The sequence below is a fragment of the Chionomys nivalis genome, chromosome 5, assembly GCF_950005125.1.
Source record: "Chionomys nivalis chromosome 5, mChiNiv1.1, whole genome shotgun sequence".
Classification (NCBI taxonomy): domain Eukaryota; kingdom Metazoa; phylum Chordata; class Mammalia; order Rodentia; family Cricetidae; genus Chionomys; species Chionomys nivalis.
The window spans coordinates 46,103,566-46,127,196 of NC_080090.1; the positions used below are offsets into that span (position 1 = coordinate 46,103,566).

The window sequence follows — 23,631 nt, forward strand, 5'->3', positions numbered from 1 at the left end:
GAGGGGGCAATGTGTGGGAGGAGGGGAGGGAAATGGGAAACGGGGAGCAGTTGGAAATTTTAATTAAAAAAGAATAAAAAAAAAAAAGAGAGAAACACCAAACTAAAAAAAAAAAAAAAAAAAACATGCAAGGAAGGAAACACCGAAATGGAGTATTTTAAAAGTTGTAGACAAACCGTGACAGACAGTAAAACTATATCAAGTCATGAAGTTGAATACCTTAAAAGTACTGATATGAAATATACTTATTATAAAATATAGATACATCTTAATTTTTAAAAGGTAGAAATGACTTCTTAATATGAAGGCAGGCATTCTCTACTAATGCATCCACTCTTCACAACGTGCTAAAAAGTTTCATGCATGGGAGCTCATCAGGAAAAGAGACATGACATAATCAGAAAGATAGACCTATGTATTTCTTCTCATAAGAGAACAAATGAAAGGAAATGTAAGTATTTTCCATTTTTCCTTGACAAAGGATCAGTTTCATGGTGACTGGTATTGGGCGCTTATAGCACAGGGAGGGTAAAATGAGAGATGGCAGCCTATGTTACAGGAGGGAGGAATTGGGAATTCTCAGTTACATGTTGCTTGCACCACTTGCACAGTGATACAGTATTATTTCTAGCTGCATGTGGATTAGTTGAAATGTATATTGGAAACACAGAGGAAACAACTGAAAATCTTGTAACATACATTTTTGGAGAAAATAAAATAATATGAAATATTCATTGAGAACATTTAGGAGAGAGAGAACACCTCTAGCTCATGGAAAACAACTATGACAATCTTAGATATTAATTCAAGCAACATAAAAATTGAAAGAACTTGTCAGAGTGAATGAAGAGAGTTAAGGCTCAAACCTAAGTTGTCTATATGAAACCTATTTTACAAAATGATAGAGAAAAGATGCACCCTTCTAAACTGAGTCAGGCAGATATACTAATAAAGCAATGTTTATTGAACAAGCCAAGGATGTCTTGATTTCCTCCATGGGTGATTAGAAGTTGCCATAGAGACCCCTCCTCTCTGCATGGGTCACATTCACAAGCTGGGGGTATCAGATGGTGATGGCTGCTGGCTATCACTTGAGATGAAACTACTTCTCTCTGTGGAGATTATCTAGCTGGCTCACCGGTTTTCCCCAGCTCTATCCACATAGGCTATAGCACTTTCCAATCTCACCACACAAACCTTCCCACCTCAGCACAAGACCTTCTCCCTCCCAGGAACATGGTAGTGGTAGCACGGCTGTTGGGAGTCACCGTGTATCTTTCTTATTGCATCAAAAGTTAATTGAAAACCAGAACACATTGTCTCAATTCCATTCTGCTTTTAAAAAAAATCTTTTTTCGAACAATATGTATTAGAATAAAAAATGGGGGATAGAATATTTTATTCAACATTTATTGGGTCATTGCCCTTTGTAATGGTGAAATAAATGTGTAGCCCAAACAATAACTCTCTAATGTGTCTTACCTAGTGTGTTTATGGGAACTGTCAGTGAGCATTGGGTGACATAGGTCCAGGCTCTCGGATGATGAGAGATGGGAGTGAACTTAGTGTAGAAAGAATGGCAGTGGCCTGTGTCACAAGCAAGAGGGCAGATACATGTCATTAGTATAACACAAATTATGTTTTACTATGCTGAGGGTCATCACACAAGGTTCACTAAATTCCTAACTACCGTCCTAAGTCTATTGCCTATCTCCCGACGGCTGCTCACTTATGTAGTGACATATCTTAGCTGAAGGTCAGGTCGTTAGGGTTTCATCTCTAACAGAGTCTCAGGATCTGGAGAGGAGACTCTCCAGCCAAAGTGTAGATCAAGTTGGCCTCTCTCTAGATGTGCAGAGCAGAGGATTTCTTTTGGTCTCTGTTTGCATACTGTCCAGTGGGCATGGTGGGATCTAGGACTGTGTCTGCTTATCTCAAGTGAGTGACGTCACTGAGATCTGGTTTTCAGTGCAGTGTCGTGATATCAGTACCTGGGTGTAGTGGGGAATCCTGACTAAGCTATTTTCCCATGGCTAAAAGGCACTTTACCATGCTCATCACACTGTGATAGGACTTTTTCCATAAATAAGATTCGCCTAACTCAAGGTATCCAGGCTGAGTGACAAGTCTCAGGGTATAGATATTAGAACATATGGTGGTAAACACTTTTATTTTCTTTTGGATATTAAGAAGCAATCTGCTAAATCTGAGTTCTAACGACTTACTGGAGAGACTTAAAAGTCCTAAAACAAGCAGCAATTTCTGAAAACTTCATTATAGGCATTGAAAGGATCATACCATTCTGTAACTGATAAAAAAGTCTCCTTCTATGGCATCATTATTTTTGCCTCTTTGCTGTGATGACTTCAAAGTAGCCTGCAGATTGTATGCGGAAATAAACAATATTTTCTATTCAGTCAAGTGTATAGACTGAAAGCTGACAATGATCAGATTTTTAAGGGGAAGTGATATTTGGAAATTCTAAGGGGCATAATTAGTGATGGGATCATCAAAAGACTCAACAATTATACTGTAGCCAAGCATTTAATTATGGGTCTGAAAATTTTAATTACATACTTCTTTTTTATAACACAGCTGTAAAACAAACATTAAAGGGGAAAAAAGATGAGAGTCTGTTGCATTAGAAAATAGAATATGTAAATTTTTGCTTTGCTATTCTACTTTGAATGGATTGTTCTAAAGGATAACCATTTTGAGAAAAAGAGGCCTATATCCTTTGAATAGCATCTACATTTTCAATTTTTCTGTTTCCCCAATAAAGGAAAACATGCATCAAATAGATCCCATGTAGGCAGCTGTTGGAAGCATAAGGGCATGTCATTTCCATTCACGTATTTCCATCAAATGTAAACAGGCATTCCTTTCTTACATGGTCCTTAGACATTTGGAGGACATATTAGGACTCTTGTGGTTGCAATTCTTAGAAAACTATACACAGATGCGATCTGTGGCTGCAAGACCTGGAATGGCCACGTGTCTAGATTGGGATTCAAGCACAGCAACTTCAAGTCTCTGTGTGAGCAGGGTGATGCTCACTCCAGAGCTGATGAACTTGGTCTGCCCTGTCCCTTTTAGAAGTAGCTGATGGATGGATGGATGGCAGGTGGTGGTGGCACATGCCTTACACCTAGTGTTTTGGAGACAGAGGCAGGCAAACGTCTGAGTTCTAGGTCAGTTTGGTTTTAAGAGAAAGTTTCAGGACAGCTAGAGTTACACAGAGAAACCCTGTTTCAGAAAAAGAAAGGAAAGGAAAGGAAGAAAGGAAGAAAGGAAGGAAGGAAGGAAATAAGGAAGGAAAAGAAAGGAAGAGGAAGTTGATGGTGGAATCAAAGCCTCGGAACCTGGTAAGAGGGACTGACTTGTGAAAGCTTCGTCCCCAAGGCCTCAGGACACCACTATGGTTTTCATTGGCCCATGAACTCATCATTGCCAATTGATGTATCAAGACAGAATACAGTATAATGATTGGCTGAGGCCCAGGTTACATGCTTCACCTTGTAATTTATGGGACTTCAACTGGAACGCCAGCAGGTCTGAAAACAAAGGAAACCCATTTAGCAAAGAGTTCATGTAGGAGATAATAAAATGAAGGTTCTCCTGTTTAAACCAAAATATCTTCAGTATAGTGAGGTTGTCTTCAGAACTTTCGGTATTAGCAGGCAATCTAAGCTCAAGTTTGTTCTAAATACTTTGTCGGCTGAGCACTCTATCCCCACGAGCCTCTTCAGAGACCAGAGTAGTTCCAGATACCTCCTCCATGTTTACTGGCCTGTGACTCTGCATTCTCCTGAGAAGAATACCTTTGGACACACCAGCTCCAGGCTCCAATGTTATAGTTATGGCCACAAATGCACAAGATATATCCCACCCTGAACTTACAGCCTGCCAAAACTATCTCAACACTATTAGGGTCAGGTTCTGCGCCATTAGTGACTTTCAGTTCCTAGGGTGGACTTGTGGCTCATGATAGCTGCCACCAGCTACAGATGTTGCTAGCTGGAATGGGAGTCTTGTCCTTTAGCTATACCAGTAGCAGGTACTATGGCATCTCCATTGGTGTCTTTGGCTCCCATAGAGAGAGTCTGCTGTGTCCGTGCAGAGCGTGTGAGAGGGGCTTAGTGGTCATCTTGTTCTCTTTCTTGATACTTTCTGGGTTGATCCGCCCATCAGCAGTCACCAAATCTTGGTGTAGTTTGCTCTGTATGGAGAACTTCATTATAATTTCATAGTTTCCAATTCTCCATTGCTTCCATGTTGGCAAATATTAAAGTTATCCTTAAGACCCGGTCAAGGTGGCGCAAGTCTGTGATTTCGCTGCTTTATTGGTGCATCTGGAAGTCAACACGAGTCTGGGCCACATTAGCAAGATCCTGCCTCAAAAGAAAACAGATGGAAACACAGGGGACCCAAATGAAAATAACCTCTGGGATGTCACTTACTTTTCAGAAATGATTATAGAATAGAAATACCACAAAATTTTACCTTTTAGTCTGGGGCACTGCCTCTCAGAGAAATCGGGTTTTTTTTTTCTGCCTTTTCATAGCCCTAACTACATATTGTCAATCGAAAAATGCCTTTCGTGAAGTTACAAGCTCCATAAAGCAGAGATTAAGTGCATCTCGTTGATAACAGTATCTTGGTGTACTTAAATACAATAACAGGCAAGGCCTTAAAATTAAATATTTTCCAATGTTTTCACATAGACTATAACTTTCAAAACTTTTGAAAAGAGATGTACTGCAAAACACAGTTAAGACACTTCTGAATTTCCTTCAAGCTTTATTGCACCGTTCGCTATGAAATGTCAGTTCTGAACATGCTGGCCTCGGCGTCAAGACTGTACAATGGAGTACAACATTTCTCAGACTTTTAAACCCATGAGCTTCACAGTCTAGAAAAGAAAATTGACAATGATCAAACAGCAAATAAATTTTATCTATAATGCGTGCTATGAGGAGGAGGTAAAGGAAAATGTAACAGAAGTGGAGGCCGTGGTGAATATTATTTTGTGACGGTGTTCGTGGGCACCAGACATATAGTGTAGGTAGAGCATTACAGATGAAGGCAGAAGTCCCAGAGAAGCTGTCGCTTAGCTTTGCTCAGACATCAGAAGCACACCAAGATGGCTACTGTACAGTAAGGGGTGAGTGAAAGAAAGGTGTTGATGAAATGCAATTAGGAATCAGCTTACAGGAGCCCTTGAAAAATACGAGAATAAACCGTATTTTCTGATGGGTGTGGGATTCTGTTTGCACGGGGGATACATATTGTAATTTATATAAGAAATAACAAGAAAGCATCTGTGTGAGTGAAAAAGAACTGTACAAGATGAAAATCCAAGTGGGAGAGCCATTTGGGGGGATACAATAATAGTTATGGGGAGAGAGGAGGAAGACTTGGGTAGTAGGAAATTACTTGATTTTATTTATTTTTCCAATGTTTTACTATGAAAATTTTGAACATGCAGAAAAATTGAAAGACTTATTATCAATATCCCTACCATGCAGCATAGTCCACCCAATCAGCTTTTCTGTTTATGTATCTGTCTATCTTTTCTTCATTCTCTTGCTTCCCTTAGACAGTTCAAATCTTTGGAGCAATACAAGGACTCAACACTCAGATCCTTTATTTAGTGTGCGTGTGTGTGTGTGTGTTTGTGTGTGTGTAAGCAGTGCATGTGTTGGAGGTCAGAGGACAATTTCTGGAAGTTCCCTCTTTCCTCCACATGGGTTTCAGGGATCAAACTTAGGCTGACACACTTGGTGGCAAACATCTTTATCCACCGAGCCACCTGAACATCCTGCTTCCTCCTTTTTATTTGGTAAAGTACCTCACCTTTTAAATGGTGCTGCCTGCATTTGGTGGGGAGTTCATCCAAAAGCAATGAACTCAGTCTGGAAACTCCATCACAGACATGCCCAGACATCATTTCCATGACAATTCTAAATGCCAAACTGATGCTTAATCCATCCCACCAAGTAATTTTGTTCAGTGGAGCAGTGGGAGTGAAAGTGTGACTGGGGACCTACTAAGGGAAGAAACCAGGAACAGCCAGCAGAAACAATTCTCAAATAATTTCCCCAAGATGTAGAGCAGAGAAGTGGGCCAGTAGCTGGGGGACAAGGTGGAGCCATGAGAAACATTTCATTTTAGAAAAGACAAGAACTATTATCAAGGTCTGTGCTGAAGGAAATACTCCAGGAAGGGAAGAGAAAAAGAATAATTGAAGTGAGGATAACCGCCAGAGTGGGGGCTGTGGCAATGGACAAAGACATCCAGGCAGGAGAGAAGGAGCTGTGTGGAAACATAACCAAAGGGCGCAGGTACAAAAAAAAAATTCCTAAATGCTAGTGGTATTTTCTCTTTCTTGTCTATTCAAGAATTAAGTATTAGGTGCTAACAAGTGCAAGACAATCTTCTAAGAAGAGAGCTTACACTCTTAAGGAAGAAGACAGAGCTCCATGTTCCGCGGACGTAGTCCAGCGGCAGTGTGTCAGGTGCTGCCTGGTGCTGCAAAGGGGCAGAGCTAAGCAGCTCCACAGAGAATTGGCTCACAGTTTTATAGATGACAATAATTTAAAATAGACAGTGTTTGATTGTGATTTCTGAATGCCTTCCATTTTCCTCAATAAAGTATAGGCAAAAAGGCCAGAGGCAGAGAGATACAGTGCTAGGAAATTTTGGAACTTTGAGGACCGCAGGGAAGACACCCAAGAAAGGAAGCATTCTTCCTGTCTACAGAGAAATGAAAAGAAGACAGGACCGTTCTGAGAAATGGGAGATGTGAAGAAAGCCTGACTTCTCGAGGGCACATTGGGGAGTTTCGGTGAATGATTTGTATTGAAAAATCTATGGTTAAGGACTGAACTGGTGATTGTTGCACGTACGATGAAACATGACATGCTGCTCTCTGAAGTAGGGCCATATGTAGAGAGTCTGTACTGATTGATGCTTTCCTTTGGAAGGTATCTTTGAAAATGTAGATTTATATTTTAACCAGCCGCTGCCATTGAGAAAAGAATCAGAGAAGTGGTTGGGATCAGGAAGTGTCTTGGGAATGCCTTCAGAACTGCTTTTGTGAGTGTTCAGAAAGAGAAGTGGGAGGAAAGAACAGATTCCCCAAGGGTTACTATGTAGGAATCTGTAATTTAGGATTAATCATAGGAGAATGGATATTTGGCTCTGCTATACCTGTACAAACCAACAGCCAACAAAATAAAAGAAAATCAACAAAGATATTTTGATGCTTATGTGGACGGTGCCTAGCTACACAAATCGGCTCACTTATGAAAAAGCAGCCTAATGCCAAACCACACAGTGTATTAACTCCTTTTCTGATCTTGGGATAAAATACCATGACCAAAAGTGCTTAAGAAAGAGTGGTTTTATTGTAGCTTATGGCTCCAGGAGTTTAGAATCCTCCTTGTGGGGAAGAAACGGCATGGTATCAAGAACAGGGAGCTGGCCAATCACATTTTGTTCACACACAGAAAGTAACTTGAGGGTCTAAAACCCTAAACCCCCAGTGATGCTTCACCTCCAAATATTCCATAACCCCTCCAAACAGTGTCACTAACTGGGAACAACATGTTCAAATACATGAGCCTATAGGGGACATTTATCATTCAAATCCTACCACGCACAGTAAAGGAATGGCTTGTGTGTACTTCTTTAACTTGTAGTAGATATATCAATACTCTTGCAATATTGATTGGCTAGGTTTGTGTTTTCATTTCACAGACACAGGTACCAGTCTCTTTTTTCATGCATGGTAGACTGTAAAGAAATGTTTTACAAGAGCACTGGGGAAATTAATTTTTAAGCTGTACCCAGTACCTAATGACACTTTAGAACTTTTTTCATTTTGATACAAAGATATTGGGGGGGGGACAGAGAAGGGATTGAAATTGCATAATAAAGTATTCTCAGAAAGTTCTCAGATGCGATGAAATATTTAGTTTAAGGCTACACCAGCCAAATGAAGTTGAGAATGGAGACAATTATCTGAACTATTCAAGCTAAAACACAATTTTGCTTGAAATAACTATGTGATTGGGGGAAAGTGGTTTTAGGAAAAGCTCTAATTATCTAGAAAAAAATCTTTAATCCTTCACATGAAAGGCAGATGATTGGAGAAAGCCATAATCATGTTCTTAATACAGTTTTGGCTCTGTATTTACTTCACAGTTGCACATCTTGCAACATCCTCCATAAGATGGCAGGTTGTAACATACTGTAGCCAGAAGGCTCACCATAGCTTAACATCATTTGCAATGAACAACAGACACCAAACAGTCACACAATAAACTATGATCAGCTCATCTTCTCAATTGCAAATATGTAGATTCTGATGATGTTTTCTAGGAATTAAGGCTTTTATCTTATAAGGACACAGTTGCCCAAGTGTGACTATTTTCAGGATATGGGAAGTGAAGGAAAATGAATATTTGGCAATGATTACCCACATAAAGGTGTAATAATAATTTAAGTCTATTCATACAAGGCAAATGATCCACTATTGACTGACCCATTTAAAATCAACACTGTATGGGAGGCCCAAGAAGATGAGACAAGAAAAATATTCCACACCCATGTTTGAAATAATTATTTATAAGACTAAATATTAAAATGCAATAATTACTTTTGGGAGGATTTATTTCATTATTTTAAGGTATCCCCGAAGACATTTTTTTAGAACAACTAAGGAACGGTATAATTCAATAATTCCAATAGTAAGATTAAGTGGGATGATTTCAACAAATTGGATGCTAGACCAATGGGTCCAAAATCTCTGGAAAAATTAATTTTTGAGTTGCAGCCAGTACATAATGGCGCTTCAGTGTGCACAGACCTGAGTACTGTCAAGGTCTCTCCAGGCTTTCTAGTGACACCATACACATCTTCTTTCCCTGATCATTTTGTGATGTCTTTTCACTTGCTGGCATGAGGCATCGCTAGCCGAGCATGACTGCCACTTGGGCTCAGCTTCTTCTCTTCTCTATACGGTGCTTCAGGTGTCCCTGCCTTGGGGTTTATTCTGTTGCTATGAGATAATACTCTGCCAAAAGCAGTGTAAGGGATAAAGGGCTTACTTTAGCTTAGCATTTCAGGCTACCACCCATCATGGCAGGGAAGTCAAGAGAAGAGTAAATGCATGCATGCTGCCTTCCAGCTTGCCTTCTCTACTTACAGAGCCTAGAGTCCACTGCAGAGGGAATGGCACCACCCACAGTGGGTGGATCTCTCATGCAAGTCCCAGATTTGGAGAAGTTGACAATTAACACTGATTATTGCAGTTACAAATAATCTAGAGTTAAAATAAAACTGTTTCCCCTTCATAGCTACTAGAGGACAGGGAACAGAATTAAATGTTTTATTATTATTATTATTATTATTATTATTTTTAATTAAAATTTCCATCTGTCCCCATTTCCCATTTCCCTCCCCCTCCTCCCAAGTATTGCCCCTCCCCCCACTCCCCTTTCCCTATCCCCACTCCTCTTCTCCTCCCCCCACTCCATTCCCCCTCCCTCTCGATACTGAAGAGCAGTACAAATTCCCTGCCCTGCAGGAAGACCAAGGTCCTCCCACTTCTATCTAGGTCCAGGAAGGTGAGCATCCAAACAGGCTAAGCTCCCACAAAGCCAGTTCATGTATTAGGATCGAAACCTAGTGCCATTGTTCTTGGCTTCTCATCAGCCTTCATTGTCCGCCATGTTCAGAGAGTCCAGTTTCAACCCATGCTTATTCAGTCCCAGTCCAGCCGGCCTTGGTGGGCTCCCAATAAATCAGTTCCACTGTCACAGTGGGTGGGTGCACCCCTTGTGGTCCTGACTTCCTTGTTCATGTTCTCCCTCCTTCTGCTCCTCATTTGGACCTTAAGAGCTCAGACCATTGCTCCAAATTGAGTCTCTGTCTCTATCTCGATCCATTGCCAGATGAAGGTTCTAAGGTGATATGTAAGATATTCATCAGTATAGGATAGGATCATTTCAGGTTCCCTCTCCTCAGTTGCCCAAGTTACCAGCTGGGGACATCTCCCTGGACACCTGCGAGCCCCTCTAGAGTCAAGTCTCTTGCCAACCCTAAGACGGCTCCCTTAGTTAGGATATATACTTCGCTGGAAAATCGTATAGTCATCCGCCTGGATAGGGGAAGCAGAATTAAATGTTAATCACATAGAAAGTAATTGGTTTCAAAATATAGCTACTAATCCTAGTAGGATTTCTGCTTCTCTAATGAAAGAGGTTTCAGGGACTGTGGTGGACTGTAACTGTGCTCTTCCTGATTTCTTTGGATATTTTCTATGGTACACCCCACTCCTGATCACACTAGTATTTAGCTTCTAATAGTAAGAAGAAAGACATTTCTGAGGTATTTTTGTGGTTTTGACAACAGAAAGCACACAGAAATTTACATCTTCCTGGGCGAACCCTTCACCATGAACCTTCACCTTTTCTTCCTCTATGAGGACAGTCCCAAGCACACTGGGGAAGGACCAGGCTGGATTGCCTCTGAGACCCTGAGATGGCACTTGGGCTCGGGTTCTCTCCCCTTTCCTCTTGCCTCCATTGTCTAGCAGTGCTCAATCACGTGCACACTCATTTCCATCTCAGGATCTATTTCTGGGGAACTCCTAAGAAGCACACCAAAAACAAAGACTACCAGGTCCAGAAACCAAACTAGACACAATACATACCATTCCATCTCCCATTTAGCAGGCTGCATGGCAAGCATAAAGGAGCATCAGGAAGGAGCAGGATCTTACATAATCTAGTACACATTGGAAAACTATTGCTTTGGTTTACAAAATGAGTTCACTTTAGAGGAAGTAAAATGATACCCGTAATAAAGGAAATAAAGTGATGCCCAAGACTTTCAAGAGTAAACACAGAGCCCCTGTTTCAGGAAATGCTCAGGGCTGATGGGCAAGGAGGCTCACATCTTCAGCTGCCATGCATAGTAGACTAAGACAAGAATATCCAGGCCAGCTTGCTGAAATCATGTCTGCATTGATCCTCATTCAGAAATGTTTCCCTGGATTAGTCTGCCAAATGAGACATAGTAATCTGAACATCAGCACATTCTGAATTTACATGGTTTATGTGAGTTTTTGGACTTTCTACTTTCTGGCTTCGTGCCTCTAGGCAAGTCTTATAATTTCTCCATAACTTAGTTTCTTTAATTATAACACAATTACTAATAATGCCTATCTTAGGGTTATAATGAAGGTTAAGCTAGATGATGCATACAGAAGGTTAGCTTAGTGTGTCTCATTTGTGGTCCTGGGACTGCAGGGATCCCAGCAATTGTGTGACTGTGGCCCAACACTTTCATAGAGCACATCCTTGTGTTACCACATCATCAGGCTGACATCACTGTTGACTTGGCCCAGGTCACCCCACAAGCATTAGCTAATGTTTTTTTTTTTTTAATATTTATTTATTTATTTATTTATTATGTATACAATATTCTGTCTGTGTGTATGCCTGCAGGCCAGAAGAGGGCACCAGACCCCATTACAGATGGTTGTGAGCCACCATGTGGTTGCTGGGAATTGAACTCAGGACCTTTGGAAGAGCAGGCAATGCTCTTAACCTCTGAGCCATCTCTCCAGCCCCAGCATTAGCTAATGTTAACATTGTTTCAGGAAAATAATAATCTTGGTTTTCTTCCTTCTCTAGTCTCTGATTTCTGTTGTTTGAGACTTTTACACGTACATCTTATGTATTTTGATGGAATTCCCCCTCTCCTTCCCGCTAATTCCTCTCATGCCCCGCCACCACTTTCTCCTCCCAACTTCATATATTCTTTTCCTTTAATGAAAATAGATCTTTTCATACAATATATTCTGATTATGCTTCTCCACCCACCTACTCCTCCCACTTCCCATTCACCTTCCAACCCATCTGTATCCTCATTCTTTCTGTCTCTTGTTTAAAAAAAAGACATCTAAGGAATAATAGTAAAATAAAATGAGATAAATAAAAAACAAACTAATTGAAATATAACAACAAATACAAAAAAGAGCCAAAGAAAAAGCACAAGAAACATATAGATGCAGAGACGCATACACACACACACACACACACACACACTACAAAAATCCCATAAAAGCCCCAAACTGAAAGTCATAATGTATATGCAAAGGACCTGTCAGTAGAAACAATAAAAACCCTTATTTAATTATAAGACAGTACTCGAAGGAAAACTTCAACTTAAAAAGAGCACACCCAAGAAAAAAGGAATAAATGATATCGGCCAAGCAAATCAAAAGAAGAGAGAAAAAACCCCACAGCACAATAACAAAATAATAGAAATCAACAAGCACTGCTTATTGGTAACTCTCAGCTTCAAGGGTACCAATGCACCAATAAAGAGAGACACAGACTATCAGAACAGATGTGAAACAGGATCCATCCTTCAGCTGCATCCAAGAAACATACCTCAACATCAAGGATAGACATCTCCTTAGGGCAAAAAGATGGAAAAAATATTTTAAGCAAATGGATCTATGAAGAAATATCTACTTTAGTACCTGACAAAATAGACTTCCAACCAAAACTAATCAGCAGAAATAGTGAACGACACTATGTACTCATCCAAGGAAATATTTATGAAGAGCACAGTGCAATTAGTATCCATGCACCAAACACAAAGACAACAAAGTTCATAAAAAAAAAAAAAAACTACTGTAGCTTAAATCACGAATTGAACCTTCCACAATGACAGTGGGAGACTTCAGTACCCACTCTGTAGACGGGTCATCTGGACAGAACTAAACAGGAAAACACTGGAGCTAACAGATATCATAAACCAAATGGATCTAGCAGATATCAGCAGAACATTTTCCCCAAATATACAAGGATATAACTTCTCTGCACTTCATGGAACTTCCTCCAAAATCAACCACGAACTCAGACACAAAGCAAGTCTCAACAGACACAAGAAGGTTGAGATGCTACTCTGCATCAAATTTGACCATCACAGATCAACACTGGACATCAACAATAAGAGAAACAACAGAAATGTTACAAACTCATGGAAACTGAGCAACTGAACGTAAAATGGGTCAAGACCAAAATGAAAGACTTTTTGGAATTGAATAGAGATGAAAACACAGTATGGTTTCATTTGGGACACTGCAGGTAGTTCTAATAGGGTAGTTTATAACATCAAAAGTCTACATTAAACACTTGGAACTGGGCAGTGGTGGCACACACCCTTAACCCCAGCACTTGGAAGGCAGAGGCAGGTGGATCTTTGTGTTGGAAGCCAGCTTGGTCTATGGAATGAGTTCCAGGGCACCCTGGGCTACACAAAGAAATTTAGTCTCAAAAAAAGCAAAACAAAATACGAAGACATGCAAAGATCTCATATTAGTGAATTAATGGTACATTTGAAGGAAGGATCTAGAGCAAAAGAAATATTGCCCCCAAAAGAGTAAATGGCAAGAAATAATCAAATTCTAGGATAAAATAAAAACAAAGAAACAAAAAAATAATATAAGTAATCAATGAAACAAAAAACTTGCTCTTTGAGAAAAAAATTAAGCCTTTAACTAAATTAACTGAACAGTGGGGAGAGAAGGTCCCAATTTACAAAATTAAAAATGAAATGGACGTAACAATGACACTGAGGAAATGTAGAGAATCATGAGTACATCCTTTAAAAACCTGTACTTTAGAAAGAAATCTGGGTCTGCACCAGATGGGGCTCTAGAGCTGAGAGGAGAAGTGGACACAACCCCCATCTTTAACCCAGAAGAACACAAGCCCCCATCCCTAACCCAGAAGGACATAAGCCCCCATCCCTAACCCAGAAGAACACAAGCCCCCATCCCTAACCCAGAAGGACATAAGTCCCCATCCCTAACCCAGAAGGACATAAGCCCCCATCCCTAACCCAGAAGAACACAAGCCCCCATCCCTAATCCAGAAGGACATAAGCCCCCATCCCTAACCCAGAAGGACATAAGTCCCCATCCCTAACCCAGATGTTACCCCCAGTTGATAGCTACTTGCAAATGAAAAAACAGGGTTTTTCTCCAAGGGAGTCTCACTGGGGGAAGTATACCACTTTTAAGGGTGGGCTCCATGCCCAGTAGTAGTTGACCAACAGACAACAAACCCCTCTTCTTTCTTTTTGTATTTTTGATTATTTATTTATGTATTTTGTTGTTGTTTTTACATTCCAATCAAAGTTTCCCTTTCTTCCTCTCTTCCCAGGTCCACTGCACTCTCCCCCTCCCCCACCTCATCCACTTCTCCTCCACTGTTTCTCTTTAGATACAGGCAGGCCTCCCATGGATAACAGCCAGACATGGTAAGTATGTCAGCTGCAGTGAGAATAGGTACCTCCTCTTCTATTAAGGCAATCCGACAGGAGGAACAGGTCGCAAGAGCAGGCTACAGAGTCACAGACATCCACTGCTCCCACTGTTTTGAGTCTCACGTGAAGACCAAGTTACACAACTGTAATATATAAGCAGAGGGCATAGGTCAGTCCCATGCAGGTACCTGGTTGTCACTTCGGTCTCTGTGAGCCCTGGTGATCCAGGTTAGTTGGTTCTGTGGGTTTTCTTGTGGTGCCCTTGACACCACTGGGTTCTGCAATCCTTCTTCCCCCTCTTCTGTAGGATACCCCGAGTTCCATCTAATGTTTGACTGTGGCTCTCTGGATCTGTTTCCATCAGTTCCTGGGCGAAGACTCTTTGAGGACAGTTGGGCTAGGCATCAATCTATGCACATATCATTAGGAATTCAATAAGAAATTATTTCCTCATTCACGTTTGGCCCTATCCTAGGTCTCTGGGGTATCCAGTTTCCAGGTCCTGGCCTCAGGGGTGAGCTCCCTCTCAGGGTGTGGGAGAATGATCTTTTCTAGTTCCACTCATTTACTGGCAAACTTCCTGAGCCAGCGTTTCCACTTAGTGCTGACAACATGTTCACAGATACAGGGCCATCTCCTGGAGCTCGGGCAGATTATTAGGGACTCCATTCCTAGGGGAAAACCTAACTCTTTACTCTCTTGGCAGCCATCACTTGCCAAAATCTCCCCAGATAGGGGTGGGACTTCATCAGCTCCTCCACCATCCATGCCAGGATTTTGGCTAGCTTGGTACCACACAAATCTTCTACGCATAGTCTCAGCTTCTCTGAATTCATGTGTCCAGCGTTGCTGTTGTGTCTAGAATATACTGTTTCTCTGCAAACCTCTACTACTTCTGGCTCTTTAACTTTTCTGTCTCCTCTTCCATGGTGATCCCAGAACTTTGGGAGGAGGTGTGATGTAGCGATCCTATGTAGGGCCAAACACTTGAATGCTAGTTCTTTGAATGCTCACTAACTGTAAATCTGTATCAATCATCTACTGAAAACAAAAAAAGCTTCTCATATGAGAGTTGGAGAGCTGTACCAATCTATTGATATAAAGATAAGTATGTAGGAGACAGTTTAATGTATTTTATTATTTCCATTTAGCAGACTAATAGCGGGAGATTCTCTCCTAGGGTCTATGACACACACAGATTTAGGGTTTTGGCCTAGCTAATAGTGAATTCCATCTAGTGATGCTAGCCTTAAAGCCAATCAGAAAGTGGTTGGTCACTCCCACATTTGTTCCCCGATTGCACCAATGGGCATGTCTTGCCAAGGTAGTTATTCTTCTAGATCCTAGCATTAACTACTGGGCAAGACTGTTAGTTCTGTTTCTCCCCCAGGAACCTGACTACTACCTTTCATCACTACAAAAGCTACCCAGTCGTGATGAAACTCCCTGGGGGTACCAGCTTGATTTCTCCATGCCCTGTGACCGAAGTGTCTGGTATCTCTGGTAATAAAGTCTTTCCATTGAGTTCTTCACAGCAATCATGAGCAATGAAAGCAGCCTCTAATGTTTGGGGTTCTGCAGGACTGCTCACTGATCAGTATCTTGAAGGCACATAAGCCACACCTGGCGCTGGGATTTTTATTTGATAGTCTGTAGGGTCTGGGAACAGAACTACCCCACTCCATTATAAACAACAAAAATCATGTGTGTGTGTGTGTGTGTGTGTGTGTGTGTGTATCTACTAGAAACCTTCTATAGTGGTAGGTTTCTATGTGGCTTTCAAGTCTTTAGTGTTTGTTATCCTTCCCCATCACCTCTCCTTTGTCTTGCCTTTCCACTCCCACCCCAGTTAGCTCTTTTTTTTGCTTCATTATTTGCCTCTTCCCCTTCTACTACCTGCGTTCTCTCTACTCACACAGTTATTGTTATATTTGACTTAACCTCAGGGCACGGAAAGATCCAACCATACTACTGTGACCTGCTCTTGAAACATCAAAGCCTCTAACTCTTCAACTTTGGGTCTTTTCTAATTCCCTGGCTTCCTAGAGAACAAATAGACATGACCAAGCTTTCAAAGGGAATGGATTCTGAATTAGTGCTTTCAGATAGACTGAAGGCTTACTGCCCTGCTCTGCCTCTCTTCGGGTCCTGGAATCTGTTCTCATATCCTGGAATCTGAGAATGAGGATGCCCATGTTACTTTTATGGCCAAATAGTTCCTCACGAATTTATGGTAATTACAGACAAAGATGCTGATTTTAAAAACAAAGCCCCAGGACAATGAGTATAATTTACTCAGTCCCAGAGAATTAATTTCTCATCCCTTAGATGGCTTTTCTGTTCAGGGTGTTCTTCAATTAGGTGACTTTCTTAGTGATTGCCCTGGCTGCTTAGCAACCACCATTTCCAGCCTTCCCGGAACACGGAAGGGAATTGCTCACATCAGCACCATCAAGATATTTTTTGAAGAGGACTTTCTTCTGTGGAAAATCAACCATACAAAACATGACTTTCCAATATATATTGTTTGGAAAAATGTTGACACTCATGTAATAAATTAAATCTGCAATTGCAAATGTTGAGTAGCTACAAGCAGAAATGTGGGTGTCTTTTTAAAAAATTGTGCATATTTGTATATAGGCAGACAGTGTTGGTGAGCCTCTTAGGTCATTTAATTTCCAGCCATCCTCTGTGGGTCCCTTATGAATCAGGCATCATTATTCCCACATATGCCCTAAACAGAAGAATGTGATGAATATGCCTGCCATTCCAGAATGCTCATATTCTACACTGTGCTAAAGAAGCAGCAGCAATCAGCTCAATCTTATTTAGATGGGTAGGCATCGAAGGTATGAACGGAAATTAGTCAGAATACGGTGATTCATCAGAAAATTGATCAATATAAAGGTCACTAATTTCTCCAAATGATTTTTAGTCTGCTTCACAATCCTTCTGGGTTTAATTTTCTCTATTAAATTATCCCCGAGTATACACAATTATTAAGTCAGTAGCACTTGGTCTAATTAATTCCTGATATTAAGCCTCTTGTGGGCTTTTTTTCTTCTGGCTTTTTCTCAAAGTTGATTTTCAGCTGTATTAGAACCCTGGCCTCACCCGCATTGTTGGGGGCAGGGTAGGAACGTGTCTTAGGGATGCTGGTCAAGGCAAGACTCTGGAATTTTCCAAGCCTTGGATTTCTTGTTTGTGAAATGGGATAACATCAACACCAATGACCTGGGATGCAGAGATTCCAATGTTAATGCACTTGGAACACTGAACAAAACGGCTGAAGGGGAGATGAGGTAAAAATTCAGTAGGCTATGGGAAACTTGATAACACACTGTACCTGAACAGACAGAATCTAATGAGTGGGTGCTGAGGATGTCTGCTTTCCTTCTTCTCATAGCTCCTTGATTCTTCCCAGGCCCTAAAGCCAGCGCATCCCATCCACACAGACCATCTTTGTGTTCATTCATTAAACACCTGGCATGGGTTTCCCGATGGAACTCCCTTTTCTTGACTTTTAGCTTTGAGTAGGGTGTGATAAGAAATACTCAGGTAATATGTAGAATGTAGAAAACAGAAAGTTTTCGTGACTCTAGAGAAGCTAAATAAGAAGGTGAACCCAAAGAAAAACATATAAGCATCCCCCTGAATATTAACCTTCATCAGGCGATGAAAGAAGACAGAGACAGAGACCAACATTGGAGCACTGGACTGAAGTCTCACGATCCAAAGGAGGAGCAGAAGGAGAGTGAGCACGAGCAAGGAACTCAGGACGGCGAGGGGTGCACCCACACACTGAGGCAATGGGGATGATCTATCGGGAACTCACCAAGGCCAGCTGGCCGGGGACTGAAAAAGCATGGGACAAAACCGGTCTCGCTGAACATAATGGACAATGAGGACTACTGAGAACTGAAGAACAATGGCAATGGGTTCTTGATCCTATTGCATGTAATGGCTTTGTGGGAGCTCAGGTAGTTTGGATGCTCACCTTAATAGACCTGGATGGAGGTGGGTGGTCCTTGGACCTCCCACAGGGCAGAGAAACCTGCTTACTCTTTGGGCTGAGGAGGAAGGAAGACTTGATTGGGGGAGGGGGAGGGAATGGGAGGTGGTGGCGGGGAAGAGGCAGAAATCTTTAATAATTAAATTAATTAATTAATAAAAAAATCAGCAAGAAAAAAGAAAAAAAAAGAAAACAGAAAGTTTGTTTGTTTGTTTTTTTCTTAGTTTTTAAGAACATATTGTCTGATCAGAAGTCAGTTGAATAGAGTACACTTCTATCATCATTATCATCAAAATCATCATCATCTCTTAATCATTATCATCATCACCATCACCATCAGAAGCAGCAGCCAACTGTTGCTGCTGCTGCCAACATTTTCTGAGCATCTAATGCATGGGGCTCGTGGTTGATGAGCCACACAGAGTACATGGAGTGTGGAGACTTAGCTCTCAGAGGCTGAGGAACCTCGCCAGGGAATCAGTTGTGTCTCTGAAATGTTTTGTTTTCTCTTTTCTGTTCAACAAACAGTACTTCATTTCCCCAGAGAGCTCGGGCTTCACCATCGACAGCACTGGGACAATTTCCACAGCAACGGCTTTGGATTTTGAGAGGGATGTGAGAAGGTAAAGCTGTGCTGGGCTTTCTTTGGGAATGCTGGTCCTTTGGCTTGTAGTTCCTCTCCTGAGAAAAAAATTCTCCCTGTCTGATCTTCACATACTTTTCACATGAAGTTGCTCTTGATACTGTCTTAAAAACGAAATTGGCACTCACCTGTAATTGTACCATTGCTGCTTTGGATGTCCGTGGGGACCCTCTCTGTGTCACCTGCTTGCATCACAGTGAAGCACGAAGACGATTTTGATAGTTTTATTTGTACCCTGCCGTGGAAGTCGGCAGTTCACCTCTCCAGGTGCCTGTAATGTGGAGCAGCCTTCTGTCCTTGAGAAGTTAGCACTCGGCCACTTGGTTATTTCCTCTGCATCAGTTAAGTGGGTTACCGCTGGTTCAAGTTAGTATTTTTATTTTTATAATGGTTTAATGCCTACCCCCCTTCAGTTATATATTTTGCATCAAAGTGCTTCCCAGGAAAAGGGAGTGGACTCTGAAGGCATTCCAGTAACCTTTCTCCTGCCTTTCTTAAGTGATTCTTTGTGACGATGAAAGTTGAAAATGGAAAATATTCTGAGCTGCTTCCTGGACAGCAAAGGCACAGGAAAGCCTAGCTGCCCACACGTCAAACATCAGGTCAAAGGGCGGAAGGAGATTCAGGTCCACAAATGGATCATCACGATGAGCATCAGTCTTGGAGCTGGGGGTGAAGCTCAGCTGATAGAACGTTTCCCTAGCATTATTGGAACTTGAATTTTGATTTCCCTAGCAGTGCATCAACCAGATTATGGCTCTATACATTTTTGGTTTTTTGAGACAGGGTTTCTCTGTCTACCTTCAGGGACTGTCCTGTGTTGACCGAGTTTCCTGTCCTACCCAGTCCTGCAGTCATTCAGTCCCCCCAAAAAAACCACACAGAGGGCTATATTAATTATAAACAGATTGGTCTATTGGCTCAGGCTTCTTATTAACTCTTATAATTTACATTAGCCCATAATACTTGTCTGTGTCAGCCACATGGTTTGGTACCTTTTTTGGTGAGACAGTCACATCTTGCTTCCTCTGTGTCTGGGTGACAACTGCAGACTGAACTTTCCTCTTCCCAGAATTCTTTTGTTTTCATTGCCTCACCTCCGCTTCCTGCCTGGTTACTTGTCAATCGGCATTTTATTAAACAAGTACAAGAAACAAATCTTTACAGGGTAAAACTATTGTCCGACAGCAGTCCTGGAACTTGCTCTACAGACCAGGCTGACCTTGAACTCACAGAGATCTGCCTGCCTCTGCCTCCAAGGTGTGTGCCATCATCACCTGGCCTACCCTAGATATTTTTCTTTATTTTTCATCTTTTAAAATTGATTTTATTGAGCTGTAATTTTTTTCCCTCCTCCCCTCTCTTCCTCTTCCCTCCCATTCAACCCTCTCCCATGGTCCCCGTATTCCCAATTTACTCAGGAGACCTTGTCTTTTTCTACTTCCCATGTAGATTAGATCCATGTATGTCTCCTTAGGGTCCTCATTGTTGTCCATGTTCTCTAGGATTGTGAATTGTAGGCTGGTTTTCTTTGCTTTATCTCTAAAAGCCACCTATGAGTGAGTACATGTGATAATTGTCTTTCTGGGTCTGGGTTACCTCACTCAATTGATGTTTTCTAGCTTCACCCATTTGCCTGCAAATTTCAATATGTCATTTTTTTGCTGTGTAGTACTCCATTGTGTAAATGTACCAAATTATCCTTATCCATTCTTCAGTCGAGGGGGATTTGTTTCCAGGTTCTAGCTATGACAAACAATGCTGCTATAAACATAGTTGAGCACATGTCCTTGTGGCACGATTGAGCATCCTTTGGGTATATACTTAAAAGTGGTATTGCTTGGTCTTGAGGAAGGTTGTTTCTTAATTTTCTGAGAAATCGCCACACTGAAATTCAAAGGGGTTGTACCAATTTCCACTCCCACCAGCAATGCAGGAGTGTTCCCTTTGCCCCACATCCTCTCCAGCATAAGTTGTCATCAGTGTTTTTTATCTTGGTCATTCTTACCAGTGTAAGATGGAATCTCAGAGTTGTTTTGATTTGCATTTCTCTAATGGCTAAGGATGTTGAACATTTTCTTAAGTGTCTTTCAGTCATTTTAGATTCCTCTGTTGCGAGTTCTCTGTTTAGGTCTATACTCCATTTTTTTTCAAATTGGACTATTTGTTTTTTTGATGACTAATTTTTTGAGCTCTTTGTGTATTTTGGAGGTCAACCCTCTGTCCAATGTAAGGTTGGTGAAGATCTTTTCCCATTCTGTAGGCTGTCATTTGTCTTGTTGACCATGTCCTTTGCTTTACAGAAGCTTTTCAGTTTTGGGAGGTCCCATTTATTTATTGTTTCTCTTAGTGTCTGTGCTGCTGGGATTTTATTTAGGAAGTGGTCTCCTGTGTCAATTCGTTCAAGTGTATTTTCTTTTTTGAGACAGGGTTTCTCTGTTCAAGTGTATTTTCCACTTTCTCATCTATAAGGTTCAGTATGGCTGGCTTTATGTTGAGGTCTTTGATCCATTTGGACTTGAGTTTTGTGCATAGTGATAGATATGGATCTATTTTTATTCTTCTACATGTTGATATCCAGTTTTGCCAGCACCATTTGTTAAATATGCTTTCTTTTTTCCATTTGATATTTTTTGCTTCTTTGTCAAAAATCATTTGTCTGTATGTGTGTGGATAAATATCTGGGTCTTTGATTTGGTTCCCTTTGTCCTTCTGTCTGTTTTTATGTCGATACCAGGCTGTTTTCAGTACTGTAGCTCTGTAGTAAAGTTTGAAGTCAGGGATTGTGATGCCTCCAGAAGTTTCTTTATTGTACAGCACTGTTTTGGCTATCCTGGGTTTTTTGCTTTTCCATATAAAGGTAAGTAGAGTTTTTTTGAGGTCTGTGAAGAATTTTGCTTGGCATTTCATTGAATCTGTAGATTGCTTTTGGTAAAATTTTACTATGTTAATTCTACTTACCCTAGAACATGGGAGCTACCGTAGACATTTATAAGTCTTAAGATTTGTTGACAAATGTAAATTAAAGTTTGGGAAAGGAATATTTTTCTGGCCAAGTGAAAAGGAAAGCTTTCTTTTTCTTTCTTTCTTTCTTTCTTTCTTTCTTTCTTTCTTTCTTTCTTTCTTTCTATCTTTCTTAATTTCTGAAAGCAGAGGAACTGAGAAGCTGATTGCAGACCAAGAGTATTAATGGCTGATTGGCCAAGATGGCCATCTATTCCCATTTCTGGTGGTCATACCCTTCTTCCTTCCCTCCCTTCCTTCTCCCTTTCCTCCCTTCATGTCTCTCCTCCAGTCATCCTCCCTCCCTTCCTTTCCCTGATGCAGATTTGCTTGTGTTCCTGAGTTGATCTTTACTGAAATAAGGGAAGTTTTAAGATAAAAATTGATTTTTTAAAACAATTTTCGCTCTCTCTTTTCAATAATCTTTGTTTTGTGGATGTGTGTGAAGGGTGGCAGGGCACACAGGCTGTGGTGCTCCTGGGGAGGTCTGAGCACAACCTTTGAAGTTACTTCTCCCCTTCTATCCTTGCTTGAGTTCTAGGGGTCAAGCTCAGGCAGAGGCAAGCAGTTTACCTGCAGGGCCATCTAACTAGCACTAATTTAACTTTCTAATAGTTAATTTTTAAAATATAAAAATTCAAAATTTCCTTTCTTGAAAGGAGGTATCAGGCTTTGCAATCACTTGTTTGAATCCTTTTGAAAGTATTTGAAGGGATCATCATGGCCTTCACAGTTAGAGTGCTATGGGTATTGCCATTATTCTAGGTAAGCCTTCTCAGAATTACTATTCTTTTTAGACAGGGTCTCACTGTGTAAGCCTTCTCAGAATTACTATTCTTTTTAGACAGGGTCTCACTGTGTATCCTCGGCAGGCCTGGAACTCCCTATGTAGAACAGACTGGTCTTTAACTCAGAGAGATCATCTTGTCTCTGCCTCCCAAGTGCTGAATCTAAGGACATGTACTGCCGTTCTTGGCTAGAAGTTTTTTTTAAATGTGTTGATTTGTTTAGGTAGATTATTGGCTTTATCCAATTTTTTTTCATAAGCTACCAAATTCTTGAAAGAGAAATTAAGAAATTGGGAAGTGGTTACACATTGGTATGGAGAAACAGAGAGGGATTTTGGTGTCAGTTTTGCTATATTTAAAGGTAAAATAGATTTTCTTTTAATCTGAAGAAGAAAGTAACTCTTTGAATTTGCCTGGAACTAGAGTTTGTTGGGATCAAATCTGAAAGCACTGGGAAAGTCAGGAGACATGACCGCAAGGGGTCACAGCCTGGGGATGAGAATGTTCGTCAATAATAACGAAAATTTCATTTTTCTCATTTCATTAGTGATCCCTCAAACCTCCACATGTATCCGGGAAATAAAAACTCGTTAACCATGTAGCAATCCTAATGTTTCTTATGGTGACTAATTTGTTTGGAAGGCTTCTTCCTTTTCTATCTCTGTGTTTAAGTCCCCCTGTAGTCCTGAACACTCTCTCCTCCTGCCTGGAGATGTTATCCTGGATGGCAGGATGATGTGTCCCCCACCACACTGGGGTACTCCTGACCATTTAACCTCGGCATCTGTTAGTCTTTAATAGAATTCAGTATTTAAAGGGTACAAATCCATAGC

The 23,631-nt window shown here is 41.0% G+C and overlaps 1 protein-coding gene across 1 annotated transcript in view; it reads left to right on the forward strand.

The window, feature by feature from the left end:
* Window positions 1-23,631, forward strand: part of LOC130874124 (cadherin-related family member 3-like) — an 88,477-nt gene that overhangs the window by 24,189 nt on the left and 40,657 nt on the right. The window contains exon 5 of the mRNA XM_057769122.1: window positions 18,893-18,987. Within this exon, the coding sequence (XP_057625105.1) occupies window positions 18,893-18,987 (95 nt within the window). The remainder of the gene's footprint in view (window positions 1-18,892; window positions 18,988-23,631) is intronic.